Source organism: Bombus bifarius, unplaced genomic scaffold, assembly GCF_011952205.1.
Source record: "Bombus bifarius isolate JDL3187 unplaced genomic scaffold, Bbif_JDL3187 scf7180000007996, whole genome shotgun sequence".
NCBI lineage: Eukaryota > Metazoa > Arthropoda > Insecta > Hymenoptera > Apidae > Bombus > Bombus bifarius.
The window spans coordinates 3,983,310-4,001,012 of NW_022884376.1; the positions used below are offsets into that span (position 1 = coordinate 3,983,310).

At 41.8% G+C, this 17,703-nt stretch overlaps 1 protein-coding gene across 5 annotated transcripts in view; it reads right to left on the bottom strand.

The window, feature by feature from the left end:
• Positions 1–17,703, bottom strand: part of LOC117205859 (protein outspread) — a 211,795-nt gene that overhangs the window by 17,592 nt on the left and 176,500 nt on the right. For all 5 annotated transcript variants that reach the window (XM_033444636.1, XM_033444637.1, XM_033444635.1 and 2 more), the window contains exons 4-6: positions 7,707–7,895; positions 1,793–1,865; positions 764–1,306 (exon numbers count right to left, since the gene is read on the bottom strand). In XM_033444636.1, the coding sequence (XP_033300527.1) occupies positions 764–1,306; positions 1,793–1,865; positions 7,707–7,895 (805 nt within the window). The remainder of the gene's footprint in view (positions 1–763; positions 1,307–1,792; positions 1,866–7,706; positions 7,896–17,703) is intronic.

Below are 17,703 nucleotides of genomic sequence, written 5' to 3' on the forward strand. Positions count from 1 at the left end.
GATAGGACCATGAATAAAACTACGCAATCGGCGGTGGGATGAATAAAAGATGCGGTCGTATCTTGTTAAAACGATTTCGACGAGTAACGACTGTAAATGACGATCCAGCCAGATGTTCCTAGGTCTGACTCACCGTGTTTGTCAGGTTGATCAACAGAATAAACACAAGTTTAGATTTACAGGTTACTCTGTGCTTTTTAGTTCACTTGGTAATTCTATGCTTCGGGTATATTCTAGAAAACAAATCATTCAAAAGTACTAACTTTACCCGTTCGTTACTAAAGAGCCTTAAGAACGTTCATTCGCCTAGTTAAAAATTCTTCAGCAATTTTTGACAGCGTAAGTGTCCCTAACAACGTTCGCTGTCGTAATATTTTGAAAAAGAAGGCGCTGGTAAAAATCGTACGGTATTTTACGTACACGAAACGCAAATAATGTCTCTTTCGTTTGAGACTAATTTGATACAAAGATGTCTCCTATCTTTTTGCTCGAAACTGGATAGACGATATTAGATGCAATTACCTTAACACATACCATATGCACGTATGCATTGCATTGCCAAAAAAAAAGAGGGAAAAATGATAAACATGCCACATCGTACGGTTCGAAAAAATGGCTCGCTCAGAAAATCTACAAAACCTGAAAACAACGTGATCGCGATCCATGGATCATTTGCAGCGGGCCTAAGCCAGTCCCGGCGTCAATTCGCATCTCCGACGAGCATCGCGAAACCAAGGCCACCGACATATTCGAGTATACCGACCTAGTTTCTCGCCGGAGCAGGCTGTCCCGGCTCGTTCTCCGTGCTGATTCATCCTGCGCCTGGCCTTGTCCTCCGCTCGAAGCTTGTCCCTGGTCGGAGGAGACGCGCTGCTCGCTGGTTGATCCCTGTAGCTCGATCTACCCTCGTTGGGTACGATCGGTGGCTTCTCTGTCAAGGAACTGCTGCTTGACACAGTCGTTGGCGTCGACGGGGTTGAATACACAGTGCTGGACACGTTTCCGTTCATCGACGAAGTGGTTGAAACGGAGGATAGATACGTGGAACCACCGTTCTCCAGGGGTGTGCTGGTTCTTAGAGGCGACAGGTTGCTCGTTCGATGATCGTTGTTGGTTTCCACGTTCCCATTGCTCATCGTTGCATTGCTGGTGGTGGTTACCACGCTGTTGGTTACCAAAGATGGTGTGGAAGAGAACACTGGTGGACAAAGGTCGGAAGGGACGCTCGTTTCTGGGATCCATGTGTTGCTGCGTGGCTCTGAACGACAGCTGTTGAAACGAGGTCGCGGAGGATTCGGTGTATTGCCTGTAAATGGAGTAGGTTTGACGTTAGATACAATTTCTATTAACTTAACGTTAGTCCGGGTTTCGTCTTTGGCAGCGATCCAGAGTTATTCAACTCTCAGACTCTTTCGAGTCTAGGTGGTTGAATGATGGGACAGAGATTGGATTTTTATCGCGTGATACAGAACGGGAGTGTAATAACATCTCGAATGGCAATATTTTAGTATCTTAATAGTATCTTCGTAATTTCGTACAAAGAAAATTAATTTGAAGATCGATGACAGTCGATTAATTATTCTTTAAAGAAGCAATCTGCATTTAATTTATGCTTAAGTGGCGGCGCAGAACATTCATTTAACATCGTCGAACTCTCGAATTCAATTAACCGCTCCATTGAAAATAAAAACGTATCAAGCGTCTGCCATAAGCAAAACGTATTTCACAACTTAGCTTGTACGGACCGATCAATTCGAACTCTGATAAAAAAAAAACATTATCAATTACTTACTTCTGATCGTTGGAGTGACTTGAAGAATGGTAGTCTGTCCACCGGGGAACGTCGCGTTCCTCTTATGTCGGCCCTAAAAGTTATTTCAACTTCGATTAACCGTTTGTTCTCTAATTCTTCGGCAATCAACCACCCACAACCAAATCATTTCATCGACATCGATCGATCAACGTTAAAAGCTTTCTAAGTCTAAAGTCTAAGTTTAAAGACTCGTGTACCTCGATAAATGGTACATTTATAACGTAAGAACTTTACGTAACAGTTAATTTAAAACGATAAACTCCTCGTAAGGAATTTTTCTTTTTGCCAAATTCAATAATTATAAAAAAAGAAGAGAATACCAAGACTTCGACGTCGACCGATCCTTCGAGCATTGGCGTATTTTCTCGCCGCGTATAGAGGGCACATTTGCGTCGATTAAAAATCGCTAAAAAAATAATTGTTATCTTCTCGCGAGTCAGACTGACGTCGCGACTCCATGGTGGAATGTCGTAGAATTTGTACGTGGGCGACGGTACGAGGGCAGGCGTGTGCACGACCAGGTCGCGGTAGGCGGCCGCAATAACGGCAGATAACAGCGAGCCTGATAATATTCCGCGAGGAATACGCTCTTCTCGCCGTGCATAATTCATAAGTCCGCGGCCCGTGTACCGACCAATGCCAGACAAATGCGAACACGGACGATTCAATCGGTCCTACTAAAGCAAGATCTTCTTAGAGACTCGATCTTTCGATAGAGAAAGAGGATTTCAACGCGTACGTATGCTTATCGGGGAAGTTTCGATTATGATAAAGGAGTTGGTGGGATTCGTTAATACGATCTCGCGCAGGAAATAGTTTTTAGATTAATCATGCGAATGAAAAATAGCAAAATGTGAGCGTAATCTTTGCGGTAAGACAAAGATGAAATAATGCGAATGTAGGATTCGAACTGATACAATATATGATCACCGTAATAAAGAGTCGAACAATAATTATAATTGGATATTTGGATCTTCTTAAAATAATTTACTTTTAACAAATGATGCATTACACACTTCCACTGTACGAAATGTAATTCGTAAAATTCTATCGATTTGATTGTTACCAAACTTATTGACGCTTCTAAAATCCTGTCAATAATATTAATGCAATTATGCAAGAAACTAATAACTAGACAATCTTGGGAAAATAAATCCCACAGAAAGCAATCCTTTTCTCGTCTCAGAAATCTCCTACACGACGATCCTTAATATCCCGATAATCGATCCTTTCGAAATATCAAATACGAATACTCGATCAAATAATAGAAACGATCAAAGAAACCAACCTTCCTGTCACTTGCCCCTTCCAATCTACCTTCCTCTCAATCTTCGAAACATTTCGTCGAATTAACCGAAGCCTTACTCGATTTAACGATCGGACAGGTGACTTGGCGATCTTTTTGCCATCGAAACGCGAAATAGACGTCGTGCAACATTTTATTTCGTATCAAAGGACTGGAGCTGCCTTTACGAGAGGCGATCAGCGAAGAGAGGAAATAAGAGGCCCGTTTCCTACGCGCGTTCACCAGCTTGTACGATCGTGTTGGCGTACGTATATGTCGCCTTGGCCTCTTAAACGTAATCGTACGTCTACACCGAGCTGCAGGTCCGCGCAACGACGAGCCGTTTCCATTTGCCGATCGATCATTTCTTGCGTAACGGATTTGATGCGAACAATACGCCAGGGACGACCGATCGATCGCGACGCCACATTGGCGACGATCTTATAATCGAAAGATGCCCCTTTCAGGATACCGATGGGTCATTGGTGTTGAGGTCGTATTTAGATGGCAGATACGATTGATATTTTGTTGGTAATTTCCAATCGTGATCGATGATCGATCGATCTTTTTACTTTACGTTCTGTAATAACAATGTAGCTTAGATGTTACGTGAATGTGATTATGTTTTTTAAACCTGATTTTATCTGTTCATCGGTGTTTCATTTGACTTTGTTACCCTGCCATTCTTCTAGCGTTAACAAACCTACGTATTTACAACAATTGTTAGTTTCTAGGTTTCTAACTGAAGTAAAACTAATTCTTCTTCCGACGATTACAAAATCTTCTATTAAATCTTCTATTTCTTCAATCCCTTCCGATTGGACAATTTTTTAAGATTCCAAATTGTTAGCTCCTAGGTTTACAATTAAAATAAAAATTGCGTTTCGAGTTACGTGGCATCTTAAGAAATTAATATCATCGCTCATATCGTAGTTCAGCTTTGCCAAAGTATCCGTATCCTTTCAACTTCGATGATAAAAGATATTCAAAGTAAAGAATATTCGTATCGCCAGTCACGAGTCTAAATATTCCTCGAAATTCGCACACAGGCGAACAACCATAAGAATAATTCGTACGTTTAAAAGCCTCGTCTGATTTTTATCTCGTTGAGGAGAAGCTACTCTGCCATCGATCATTTGTTGCACAACGCGCCATTGTCGAGAGCCTAAGTAACGTGGCAAAATGACGGTCTCTCGACGACAGGCTACACGATTCTCGAACGGGCGCCTTGATCTATCGGGCGATCGCGAAACGCGTAGATCACGCGGCAGATAACATCGACCAGGCTCTTTTACTGTTTCGACGTCGGCGTTAATTCATCGATACCCGCGTTTTCAAATATTCACCGTAGCGAAGAACAAGTTTGAACGTTCGCGCGGCGATTATTCAAGACAGTCAAAGGACTGGAATAGATATGACATTAAACGGGGGAGGAAAAATTGGGAAAACCATTGGTAAAAGTAGTGTCGTTCCACTTTAATTCCATAATTATTCTTGCGAAGCGTAATATAATTGAACGTGCAATTCTTTCGTCGTATGAACATTCATCGCTGCATTTGGCTGTCCCAAAGGTTCCTTTCGTTTTATAAGAAAGGAACTTCGTTTTATTTTATTGAATTATGTTTGATCTATTTTATTCTATTACTACAAAATGGATCATACATAAATCCATAAAATGTTGTGCATCTATTATTTCACTTACGAAACGAAAGAAACTTTTGGAACAACCTAATAACATCGTTACAAGTGGAACCAAAATTACAGCCAAAGTCGACAATCCAAATATAAAAATCGACAGTCTGAGTTCTACAATCGCCTGAAAAACTCGAATCGACAAATTCACACCTCCCAAACTTCGTCCCCCGAAACAAACCCCGCGATACACATCCACAGCGGTTCGGCGTCGAATCACGCGCAATTAAAATTAATTGAATCAATCTCAACACCAAGGCAATCCCCCATCACCCTCGTGAATCCGCTCTGAATACCTGTCAGTGCCTGACCTCCCTCTCGATCGTTCGAGAATCGGATTGAATCGTCGCTGTTCACGGATTAACAAACAACCGGCGATCATCCGGCATTGTTGCGCTGTTACCAGCCGGTCACGAGCATAATCGGCTCTATTCCCTCGAACGACGATAAGAAACCAGCGAAGAACTCTGGCGAGGCACGCGGAACGATCGAGTGAATCGCAGAAAAGCGGCAATCGACGCTTGGCTACGGTGCAGTTTTGCCCAACGCGGCATTATTTCGCGCAGTAACGAGCGTGACGCGGCGACAGCGCGCGCTAATGATCGAGCATTATCGCACTTTTGTCAGACTCGTTTCTTTTCTCGTCTCTTTCCAGCGTCCGCCTCGTTTACCTGTCGTCTGCTTTCGCTCGTTCCGCGTCCAGATTAACCGTACGAGGTCGAACCGTCGCGCCGATTCTCCGACGATAACCAAGAATTAGATGTCTGTAGTGGTCTATCCGAGTTATATACGCGTTGCTCGATTCCTACGGTTAAATATCGATACGATTGCGATTGTTGGATGGACTGTTGAAAAAGAGAGCAGAGTTGGTGGAATTTTTGTTTGGCGCGTAAAGGGGTTGTAGATGGGCAGGTAGATCGATCATCGAGATACTCGTAAATTATAATCGGTAATTGGGATATTGGAAATAAGATAGTCGGGTATAATAACAAGGCGTGAATAAGACGAGAATTTCATTGATAAGGATTTATTATAATAGAGATAAATTTGAGAATATCGAGGAGATAAGAATAAGGGTTGAGGATTAATCGGCAAGTTGATAGGTCGATTAACTAGATATCTATAGTAATTGGAATATTGGAAATTCCATCGAGATAAATTCGTTAATGGAAATTTATTATAATAGAGACGAAGTTGAGTACAGTGAGAAGATAAGAATAAAGACTGTTGTGGATTTATCGTTCGATTAAACGATTGATTGGCGGGTATATATACGTATAGTAATAAATTGCAAACGTAATTGGAGTGTTGGAAACTCTATCGAGATAATTTCATTACCAAGAATTTATCGTAATAGGGATAAACTGGGAGTTAGAGTACCACTGGACAGGTACTGCTTCTCAGAGGTCTGCAATTAGAAAGATACGTAGTGGAAGAAGGTTGTCTATTAAATCGGTACTAAAACATTCGTTTATTTGAAATTAAAAGGAATTAAAGTAAAGACAATCCTTTAATAAGAATAATATGCTCCTATTAGAGTCAACCATTAAATCGCTAATAAGAGAACTTTCACCCCGCTTTTGAATCTACCCAGTCGTTAAACGGCCCAATCAAAACGTTTCATACTATCGTTAACAAAGCCATAATTAGCTACCTTAGCCCTTTAGAGCGCCACGTGACTCGAAAATTACACGTACCGTATGTACGTTTCGTGTGTATTTTTTACGTTCTTAGTTAAAATTATACCACACAAATTGAAATAATGATTGTGTACTTCGAATATGAATATGGCACGGAACAACGACGGGCTTAGTTTTCTGCGGTTGTTTCAAAATAATAGCGTTGCCTGGTCATTGGTCAGAGAGTTTGAAAACACGACAACTACTCGCTACGGAAAAAACATCGTTACATGCAAAGTAAAAGATTTTAATAACGACGAAGGACCTCTCCGGTTTCGATTGGGAAAGACAGGATAGAGGAATTCGCGTAGGTCGAGGCGCGGAAAATCCGCGGGCGGACACGTTTGTCGCGATTCGTTTGCCGCGAGAACGCGAACGTAGTTTCGAGCGTGCGATTATTAAAGCTATTTCCGCCGGTGAGACAAGTCGACGCGACTGGTATTACTGCACGCGTAACAAGTATGACGCAGAAGGATGTAGTAATGATTATGCGAGCACCGCAATCAACGAATGACAGCGGCCCCGTCGCGTCAGCGTCACTTCTTTTTCGCGTTGGACCACGCGACTCGTGAAACGTGTAATTGGCAATTCGCCGCTTCTCGAACCCACCCCGGCTCATTTGCCATTCGATGGCAATTAAATGTAGCTCCACCGAAATTTCCCATAGAATTTTAGTCGCTTCAGAGAGATCCTTCTGTTTTCGTTACTTAAAACGCTGAACATTCTTTGATGTATATAAATTGCAGGGTTTACAGAAGAAACAATCTATGTTCATACTACGGCATCATCTATAATTTGTAATAGGCCAGTAGTTTTAATTTCGTCTAAATACATTTCAATTTTGTCGAACGAACGTTCGTTCCACGAGTGTAATTGTAATTATATAATAGAACTATTAGGTTGGCAAATTGGCAACGTTACCACCTACTGACAAAATCCACAATCACTTAGTTGCCAATATATTCGCTGAAATCATGAAGTTCGAAGAGAGAAATTATTAATTGGTCATTTTGACTATTTGGTAGTTCTAACATAAACAATACGATATTCTGTTTCCATTATGCAGGTAATTTTGTATTTCCTACTTTCAAATTTACCAATTTGGGTAACGATTATGGAATTAGGAGCAACTCGATGCATCTGGGCTAAAAGCGTTGCGTTCGAATCACACTGTGTAAAACGACGAGTATAAATCAGCCAATGCTCGTATTACGTGTAATATATTTTTGAAACAAACCTTGTTCCTCGAGTAGACTTGCAGCACATCAGCCCACCATCTGGTTTCCTCGCGGCACGTGCCTTTTACGAAGGTAACTCCTTCCGGCGCGGTGATCGCGAGGCTGTAAGGATGTCCAGTGATGTCTTCGGCTGCAGCGACCTCCAACACGCGGGTCATATCGATCCTCGCTTGAGGAACCGTCTCTGGCTGCAACAGAAACGTCGCGTAACTCGTTAATCATCTATAAATCTCTTTTATATTCGTCTAGCAGCTGGCAATTTCGATTCGACGACCAGCCGCTGATTTAATCGAATAATGTAATCGTTTAATAACGAACAACGCGACCACGAAACGTTCTATTTCTCAAGAACGCGCGACGAAGACCTAGAAACACAGAAATGCCAACCGGGTCAATTGAGATGCAATTTAATCACACTATCTGGAGCAACGTTCGTTCTCCATCGATAGGAAGCAATTAAAACGTCGATCGGCCATTGATCGTATGTAAATGCGGCGATATTTCGAGGAACTGTCAGTGGCTTGGATGGTTCAATTAAGGGTTTCATTGAACGTTTTCCACAGCCTCGAATCAGCTGCTCCACTTCGTTTCGATTAAGAACGCTCTTTAAAGGTCAGGTGGAAGTACGTTCGACAACGCTTAAGAGGATCTACTTTTGTTTAATTAATTTAAATCAGCGAGCAATAATTGGAAATTAAACGAGCGAGTCACGAATGCTCCTTGAAAGATATTAATTCCTCAACGAAATAAAACATGCCTAATTTTAATCTGTCTAGTGTCTTAATAATTGTAACGTGAAAAGATTTTACTTAACTCTATCGGATATTTAGAAACTTTTCGAATTTTTTAAACGCATAATCTAATGGTAACTCGCAATTGGGCGCATTAGATTCTTACTAAATCAATAATTTAAAAAATCCCAGATTTTCTAACAGAATTTTGTAAAGATTCGTACAACAAGTAGCTAAATATTACAATAAGTCACACGCTCAAGCGCAACCGGTTTAACCTGGACAAAACAGCGAATTAAACAACGATGTTCCCTTCTTAACCGATCGAGCAACTACCAGGAAACGTCCAAGCTAAACATCCAAGCTTTTTACCGTTCGTTTTCGACTGGTATCGCGAGCCAGTGTATCGAGCCAAAGCTAAACGACCGAGAAAGACAGACGTTCAGAGCAGAGAACCAGGTTTCACCGTAATTTCGCGTTTATTTGTTCACCGTGGCGTACGCGCGTCCCGCAACGCGTTTTATTGCAAACAGGATAATTTAGTGCGCCGTATACAGGCGACAGTAAAAACCGCGTGACAGCGTGGCAAGGTGGAACGAGTAAAATCCAACCATTGCCACTTTGTCGCCGATTTCGGCCGCCACGGACCGGAAACGTAGATTTCCCATCGGCTTCACTATTCCGCCAGTCGTAAAAGCGTCACTTCCCGTGGAATAACGTCGCGATTACTACCAATTCTCGCCTCATAAAACAAAACTGACAATTGCGAGGTCATCTCCACCTGGAGACAACTCGGTGCTAGGTAACTTGTCTACGGTAGGATACTCATCTCGAAAAGTCGATAGATAGACGATTTTGACAATTTTGATTCGTTTCCAGCAAGGATTGATCGATCGAAATAGCGATAAATCGAATTAACTTTATCAAGAAACGAAATATTTTGTCTTCTTTACTTTTTGTGCAAGCGAACCCTAAAGATATAGCAGTTGGTTATAGGAGTTCATCACTTCAGGGTTTCATGAGCATTTTTTGAAATATACTAATAGTTTACTGTAGGATTTATTTATTTATTTAGAATGGATTAAACAGGATACGATGGTTATTTAACGTGAACTAAATACAGTAATGTGCTATAACTAACACAATTAAATAATTAATTTACAACTCTCGTCACCACGGTTCCAACGCTCCCTTTCACGCGGGCCATCTTCCTCGACAACGCTGACAACACTGACTTCTCAACTCACGACTGACTGGTAATTCGTCTTTCTTCCTTAAGCTTCCCTTTGTCTTTTCTCATAGCTCTACCACGTACCTGTTCCGCAAACGTCCGCAGCCATAGTCACTAGGCCTTTTTCCGCGTAACCATTTGGCTGAAGGACCGACCACACATTGATGGGTCGCTCGGACCATTGTAGTTTCCAGACCCTTTTGGCCTGTCGGCATTTAGGTTTCCTCGCAACATTGTTTATGGTTCACCCGATATCTCTTAGACAATCTGTCCACGATACTACATTACTAGAGATTTTATCTATATTTATTTATTTATTTATTATTTATTTATTATTTTTATATCACTGCAGAATAGAACAATAATTGTACAATTTCCTAGAAATGGCCAATACGTAAATAATCTAATAAAATAGAATAATACAACCGAATACCGTCGTGACCAACTGTATACATGTATTGTTTATTTAAAAAAATTGTCTTGCTTATTCTACATAAAAATAACCAATTAATTGAATTGAACGTGATTTGTATACAAAAATAACGCTGTTCAGCATTTCCATATGTATATTATCTCACTGTGCGCCAGCTAGTTCGATTTGTCGATGTAAAAAAATAGCAAGAATCTTTTCAACTAGATCTTTTTATTTTTTACATTTGGACTCCCCAATGTTGCTATTTGCTAAGAATCTAAGAGGAAAAGTTTCGAATTGCTACGGATATTTCGATGTTTTAACTCGAGTAACATGTGGATGAATTATTACAGGTTGTGCAAACTTTTTCAATGGATATCTTGCTGAGCTGATACGAGTGATTGGTAACCAGGGATGTGTGACTGCTCTCATTAATCGCGTTATTTAGGTTATCGAACGATTGGATGTTCCTTGAATGTTAGCATCGAGGAGGATGCTGTTTCTGATAAGTCTGTGGAATAATTATACACCTGAGAGTATCGAGAATGCGAACAGCAATAATGTATCGAGATAAAACTCTACATAATCCTTCTCTATACTTAACAATCTCCGTATGATCGCTTTGAAGATACCGAAATAAAGTCGGGTTTCGATAATATTTCATTTTGCATAGATATCTACGTATGTTCCTACTTATTATACAGCTTACATATACTTGACGCAACCTAATCTCTTGAAGAATATCGACACATGTACACGTTTAGCTTCCCTTTGCTTCGAAATTAGTTTCAAAGAATTTAAGAAACATTATCGCGAATAAATATTCTTGACTGCATAACATTCTTCCATGAATAGTTAATTTCAACGTTCAATGGTCCTCGTACACCGTAACGCAGTATAGCAAAGCTATTTCCATCGAACTAAAATCCCATTGAATATTACCACTGATAATATACTCGACACGATCGAGGCTAATTAAATATTATTTTTATAGCAAACAAGTGACACAGTTTGCTACGAAATAATCGTTGTTTCATACATTAATAGACAAATATAATATTCCAAATAAGATACAGCTTATTTCGATAAACGACAGATCTTTTATAAATATTAGGTCGTCCGAAAAGTTTCTTTCGTTTTGTAAGGAAATAATAAACATTTTCCGTTTTATATTATTTTATCGAATTACGTATGGTCCATTTTGTTCTATCAAAATAAAGATCACAACGTTCGATAGATTGGGTTTCATGTTTGTATGAAGATGCGTCGTTGTAAAAGACGTGTGTGTAAAAGAAAGACACTTTTCGGGCAACCTAATAGTAGGCGCAAAGACCCTAACAAATAACTGTACGTACATATTATTTCTCAAAAGAATAGACAAAAATCGCGTATTTCTTTGGCCTCGATAGATTCTACTTTTCTGTCCAAGCAACGTTAGCCATAAATATTCATGAGCAACGCCGCTCGAGATAAAATAGCGATATTTTAGCGTAGAACTAATCGAGAAAACAGAGCATCGTCGATATTTCCAATCTATTACCCGTTGTCGACTACCGGTTGCGATCGAGAAAGATGAGAAAAAAACGAAGCTTCCTTATTGGCCATAGAAAGTTGCCAGCTTAGACGAAAGATCCGTGAAAACGACGTCGTGAAATCCAGCGACGACCGCGATTCGCGTAGCAGGATCGTGTAATCGTCCGCGGAGAAGGAAGCCGGAGAAGAAAAAGGACCAGGGTGACCGTGGAAATCGCTCGGCTTTTAAAACCGAACCGTTCGTGACTGCGACAAAGTATCATCTCGAAACGGCGATTATCCTTTCGAACGCGATTGACGTGGCCGGTAACGTGGATAGCCGGCGTTCGACGTTGAAAACTGGCCGCCAAGATGAAACGAAGGAAAGTTGAAAAGGGTTCTTCGTGAAGGATCCGGGATCGAGGGGAATCGAAGTTCGATGGAGAGGTAGTTATGCCGTCCCGTTGAATTCAGATCGTACGTTTGATTGGCATGGAGAATCCGCGCTTGTTATCGAGTAAACTGTGGTGAATGAAAAAAAAAAAGAAAAGAAAGAGAAAGAAGGAGAAATTTTGCGTAAGCGAAGTCGTGAATTCACAACGACCAAGTCTCTTTTAAACCTTTGAACTTCAATTTCTGTCTGTTTCTTTGATAATTATCCGATGATTCAATGGCGCATCACAGATACTCGATAATACTAGAAAGTACATACTGTTTTTAAGGAGTCAAGATTTCATTCTGTACTATCAATTATGCTGGCAAAATGTGTGCGTACAATTCTTCCTGAACGTGGCTTGCGCCTGAAAGCCCCGAGTAACGATGTTCCTTGCAATTATATTGCATATTCTTATACGTATATGGTAAATTCAAAGGCGCATAAGGAACAAACTGCACACAGTATGCAGAAATAGAAAACATATTCAAAGTGAACTATTTTATAAAATCTAACGAATAAAGTAAATCTGTACGTATGTTTCATCTCCTTAGTTTAGGTCTTAACAAAAATACGATACTGCGTAAAAATTCGCAATCTACTTATAATAACGCAAAGTTGTCGACTAATCGTGTGAAAACCACAGAATGCATACTTTATACTGGGAAACGGTTAAAGAGTATCATCACCTACTACCGTAACAATCCCAACAATTTCTCCGCCGGGCAAACATGGTACATAAAATTCCTCGTTATCGTTTACAACTCATTCCCCACTCCAAGCCAACTAACCTTAAAAAAGAAAAATAAAAATAAAAATAAAATGCGAGTCGCATAAAACGGAGAAACACAGCGATCAAAAAAATCGGAAGACAACTAGCGACTGTCCGTTAAGGCCGAAGAAACATCGCGAGGGTTACGCCTTAAATTATCCCGGCCGGTCGTTTATTCGGCGAGCAGAAGTCGCGTCGCATCTCAACCAGGGGGAGGGGGGAGAAATTTGTTAAATGTAGATTTTTGCGCGTTCGAAGCGGTTCATTAGCCTGCTCTCGCGATAAAAGAGGCTGGTAACGGTAAAGGTTCGTCAGCGACCTCCTATACCGCTTAATCAAGCGGCGCGCGAGGAGTAAGATTCGTCGTCGCGCGGGCTTACGCTTTAGTCCGCGATGTTGCAAAATTCCTATTAAAAATGTTAAAAGTCACAGTTTTTCTCCGGCATATCCGATTCCTTTTCGTAGGATGCTTTCATCTCGATCAAAAAGCAGCATATTTCTAAGTCTTACATCGAGAAACTCGGCGCTTTTCCTGCTTCCCTTTGCTCCTTGAATTTAACGATTATATTTATCAGTCTATGCGATCGTGACTTTTATCAGACAAATTAATTCTTCTGTCAATTTACTGTAATATTAACCGCAAAAATTGGCCGCATCTAGTTTCTATTTATCCAAAATATCCTTTTCTTTTTCAATGAAAACTAATAATATTGCGCAACAGGACGAATAATTTACAGATTTGTCAGTATCGACTTCGATAATGACAAAACGTGATATATGAGACGAAAGTTGAAGGTTTTGAACGTTAAGGGTCCAACGCGCTACTATTTGCACGATCTGAACACCGAAACAGAAGAAGGATGGGTCGGAGAAAAAAATGTGGTATTCCGCGGTTAAAATTCAGTAAAGGCGATCGTGTTTCGAAACAGCGAGCACGACGACGCGGACACATTTGTAAAATGTAAATTTTTCGCGTGCACGCGAGTTGGCGCGGTTTGAGAAATGTATGGACACGGAAAAGGTGAACGCGCGAGTGAACCAGTCGCGGGAAGCAGTTCGGAGAGTAATGTCGTTGTTTGCACGAGTTGGATGAAAAATCGCGGATGGCCCGAACCTGTACGTTTCGAGTTACATACGCGTTTAACGTCGTTGAGAAACCTGTAATTTTGAATCGTGTTGCGACTGTCCACTTTTTATACATATCGAGGATGCGTTTAACGAACGAAGCTTGGAGCTGGAGAACGTAATTAGTCGAGAAGTTTCAAGTAGCGTTCAAATTGTGAGCGCTGTACGAGAGATCGAATGCCTTGGCGAGCTCGCACGCATACTTGGCATATTCCTTGTAATAGATCGATTCTCTTTCACCACCTTTTCTGGAAAAACACGTGGCAAGGCTGGCGTCTGACGAGATGAATTTCACTCGGGTGCCCGTGGCAAAAACATCGAAATTTGTTTTCATCGGCATGGAAAAGGAATCTGCAGCTGGAACTAGCTAATCCGGTTAACCAACTGCCTTTGAACACCGATAGTAAATCTCGCGGTGAAATAACACGAGCGACGTTGTTTGATCGAAACAAGCGTGCCGTTTAGACTCCGTCGTTAGATCGGCCAGACCCTCGACCACGAAAACGTACGATCGAACGTGGCCAATAAAATCCGCGATTTAGAAATGACCGACGAAATTCCAGTCGGGTCCCGGAGTGTCGAGCACGCTACGGCCGCCGTCTTACTTTCTATTATCCGCGTTCTTGCCACGGCTGAATGGAGACCGTACAATTAAGTACACTTGACGTTCGTACACGGCGATCCATGAAACGTCCAACGCTCCCGGTTCGGTCCGCTTTGTTGCACGGCGGCTACAATTTGTTATTTGTTTATACAGCGTCGCACCGGCCGCGAATATTTGCAAGCGAGTGCGTGGGAGGCGTTCAGGCAAATCTACGATAAAATGGGGCGCAGCCACGTACTTCCACGTTGCGTAAACTTCGAAAGTTGTATAGAGACTTCGAATAAAGCCAGGGATCCATCGGAAAGCCAAGCTAAACTATGCTGCACAGATTTTAGCTTTTAGTGGGAACGGTTCCGTATAGGTATATTTATCCAAGCAAACATTTACAAACTCGGCATTCCATAGCGTAGCGTGGCTTCACTTTTCGGTGGAACATCGACCAAAGTACGTTACTTGCGCATTATATACCTACTTATCTAAAGTCAGAAAGATTCTAGGACTGAAAATAAGAGGAAAATGAAGAACAAAATTGCCAAGAAGAATCCAAGTAACCAAAAATCCTACCAAGTTAAAAGATCCCTGTGAAGCTTTCTGCTTCGAAAGGCATATCGCGTTTTGGCGACGCTACGGTGGATTCGATCTGGCTCGACCGTTCCGCATCGGAACTCGCTGCAAACTGGCTTTCGGAGGCCTTCGACGCGTAGCTCGAAAACGGCGAAACGTCCAGCACAACCTAGCGATCTTGTTCGGTTAAAAAAAAAAAAAGAAAAAGAGAAAGAGCCATGCAAGGACAGGAGGTTAATTAAAACAACGATTTATGCCCGCTTTAAATTAAACAGACCGCTCTCGAACGGGTCGTCTCTGAGTCTCGAGACGACTTCCGGTTGGTGGCAATCAGCTTCCGGCAGCCTCGAGGGTCGACGTCGAATCCAGCCAGGGAAGATCGAGCAATTATTGCCAGAAAAGGAATGGATAGAGAAGAGGAGAGGCTAGGGTCGGCATAAAATCCAAGATATATTGAGTGGAGAGCGGCACGAGCCTCTATTAAGCCGCCTCTCTTGGTTCCCATGTGCTCCACATAGTAGCGAACGGGATTATACCTGTGCACACACGATCACGGAGACGGTGTGTCCACCAAGAGCGATACATCATGGTCGGTGTCCGGCCGTTATGTATACGAGACCGCCCTGCTCCGCGTTTTTGTTCATACGACGTATTTATTAGCGCGGCACCGGCGTGGCTTTCTTTCAGGACACGCTTCTTGATTTATCTCGAACGACCGCTTCGGAATGTCCATTAGCACGCCAGGCCAGAGGTTCGGGTTCCTAACGAGAGGAATTTCGCAGCAATTGACAGTTTAATGGTGCGAATATTTGGAATTTGATCGAGTTTAAAATACGTTGATGGAACCGTTAAAAGTTTGGAGGAGAGATGAGTGCTACGAGGGTGGAGGGTTGAACGTATGATACGGAAAATGAAATTTAGTTGCAGGAAGTTGAAAAGAATTTGAATGCATGGAACATAGTGTCAATGTTCTGAACATTGTGAACTGAACATAACGTTCATAATGTGAACAAAGTTATTAAAATTTAAGCACGATTTTGTGGGGTTCGTCGACTTGGAGTGGATAGAAACGAGTGAACGAGGAAGTAATGAAAAGTTTGGAATAGGTGAGCAGGGGGTGTCAAATAGCGCAACTAAGCCAAGTTGGAAATCGGTGATTTCAGAAAATGACAATAAGAAAATAGAAACTGTCCTAAAAAGCAAAAGAAACGCAGAGGGAAGGAATACAATGCGGAAAAGGTGCAAACGAGAGAATAAGTAGCACGAGCAATCGCCGTAAAAGAAAGAATCTCAGAATATGTCGTAAAATAAAAAAAGAAAGGAAGACGCATAAAAGAAAAAGGAGAGGGTAATGAAACAAGCGGGAAAAACGTGTAGCGAACAAGGTGGCGACGAGCAAGGCGTGTAAAAAAGGGAACGAGCAACCGAATGGTGCGACCAGGTGGAATGTCAAAAATAAAAAGATATCTGGTTGGTCCAGGCGTTCGAGGATGCGCAAGATCTGGTACCTGGCTACATCGTGACCCGGTTGCAGTGTCCAGAGTGTACCAGAACGGAGATAAGATCCGCGCTACTTATGTAAAACACGAGTCGTCGCGCCCTGTGGCGGTCTCTTCATCTTCCTCCGTACCATCCAACCTTCCACTCTCTTTTTTCTCTCTTCATCTGGCTTCTTCACTCAGTCTCTTTCCACCGGAGTATCTTCAATCTCTCCTTACGTGAAAATAAAATTCAATGAAAAAATCTCGAACGCAGAAGCAAGTCGTTCGTGATTCTCGTTAATTCTTTCGAGAATAACTCGAAAGAAGATCTTTCAACTTCGTCTTCAGCTAGAGGCACTGGCTAACCTTTCATCGAAGCGAAGGTCGTCGAGAGCGAGCGATTCAAGGCTGCCGCGATATCCGCTTCACGGTCGAAGCTCGGCTCTCGATCCTGGTCTAATTAATTGCGGCAATTAAAACGTAACGCCCTGGTCGAGTCGTCGGCGAATTTACGGAAATTAGCGACGCTTATCGTCTCGTTGTCGTTCACCACCGACTCGTCCCTGTCCCCTTTCTACACCGACTCTAAAGCCGATACTGCGACAGATAAACAGGATTCTTGCTCCTGTAATTTACGAGACGAACTTTACGCGGTCCTCTAAAGATGCGACAGGGAAAGCTTTTTATCAATTCGTCGTTGCATGCAGAAAGGTATCGATTAAGACTCGACACGGACGTGTATCGTCGCGCGTTCTAGTAGTCTGGAATATGGAATATGGGAAGAAATTTACCGTGCATCGCTCAGAAGATGACATTTCTGAGAGCATGGGAATTTTATTTACAGATGTTGCGGCCAATACACGTGCCAATTTTTACGATCTTATCGTATAGCAAAAGTACCATCGCGCGCGCTATTTTCCAATCGAGCTTCTTCCATTTCATTTTCGTAGTATCTTTGTTTAATCGCATGCGAGTGCTACCAAATGACACGAAGTTTAATATACGTACTTGGAGCTAATTAATTGATATGCAAATGCTACGAAATTAGCATTAATTTGTCGCTATTTGTGTATCTTTCTCCGCTGAATTATCTTTCGTGAGAAAAAATGGTTCCACTGCGTCGAGCTTTCG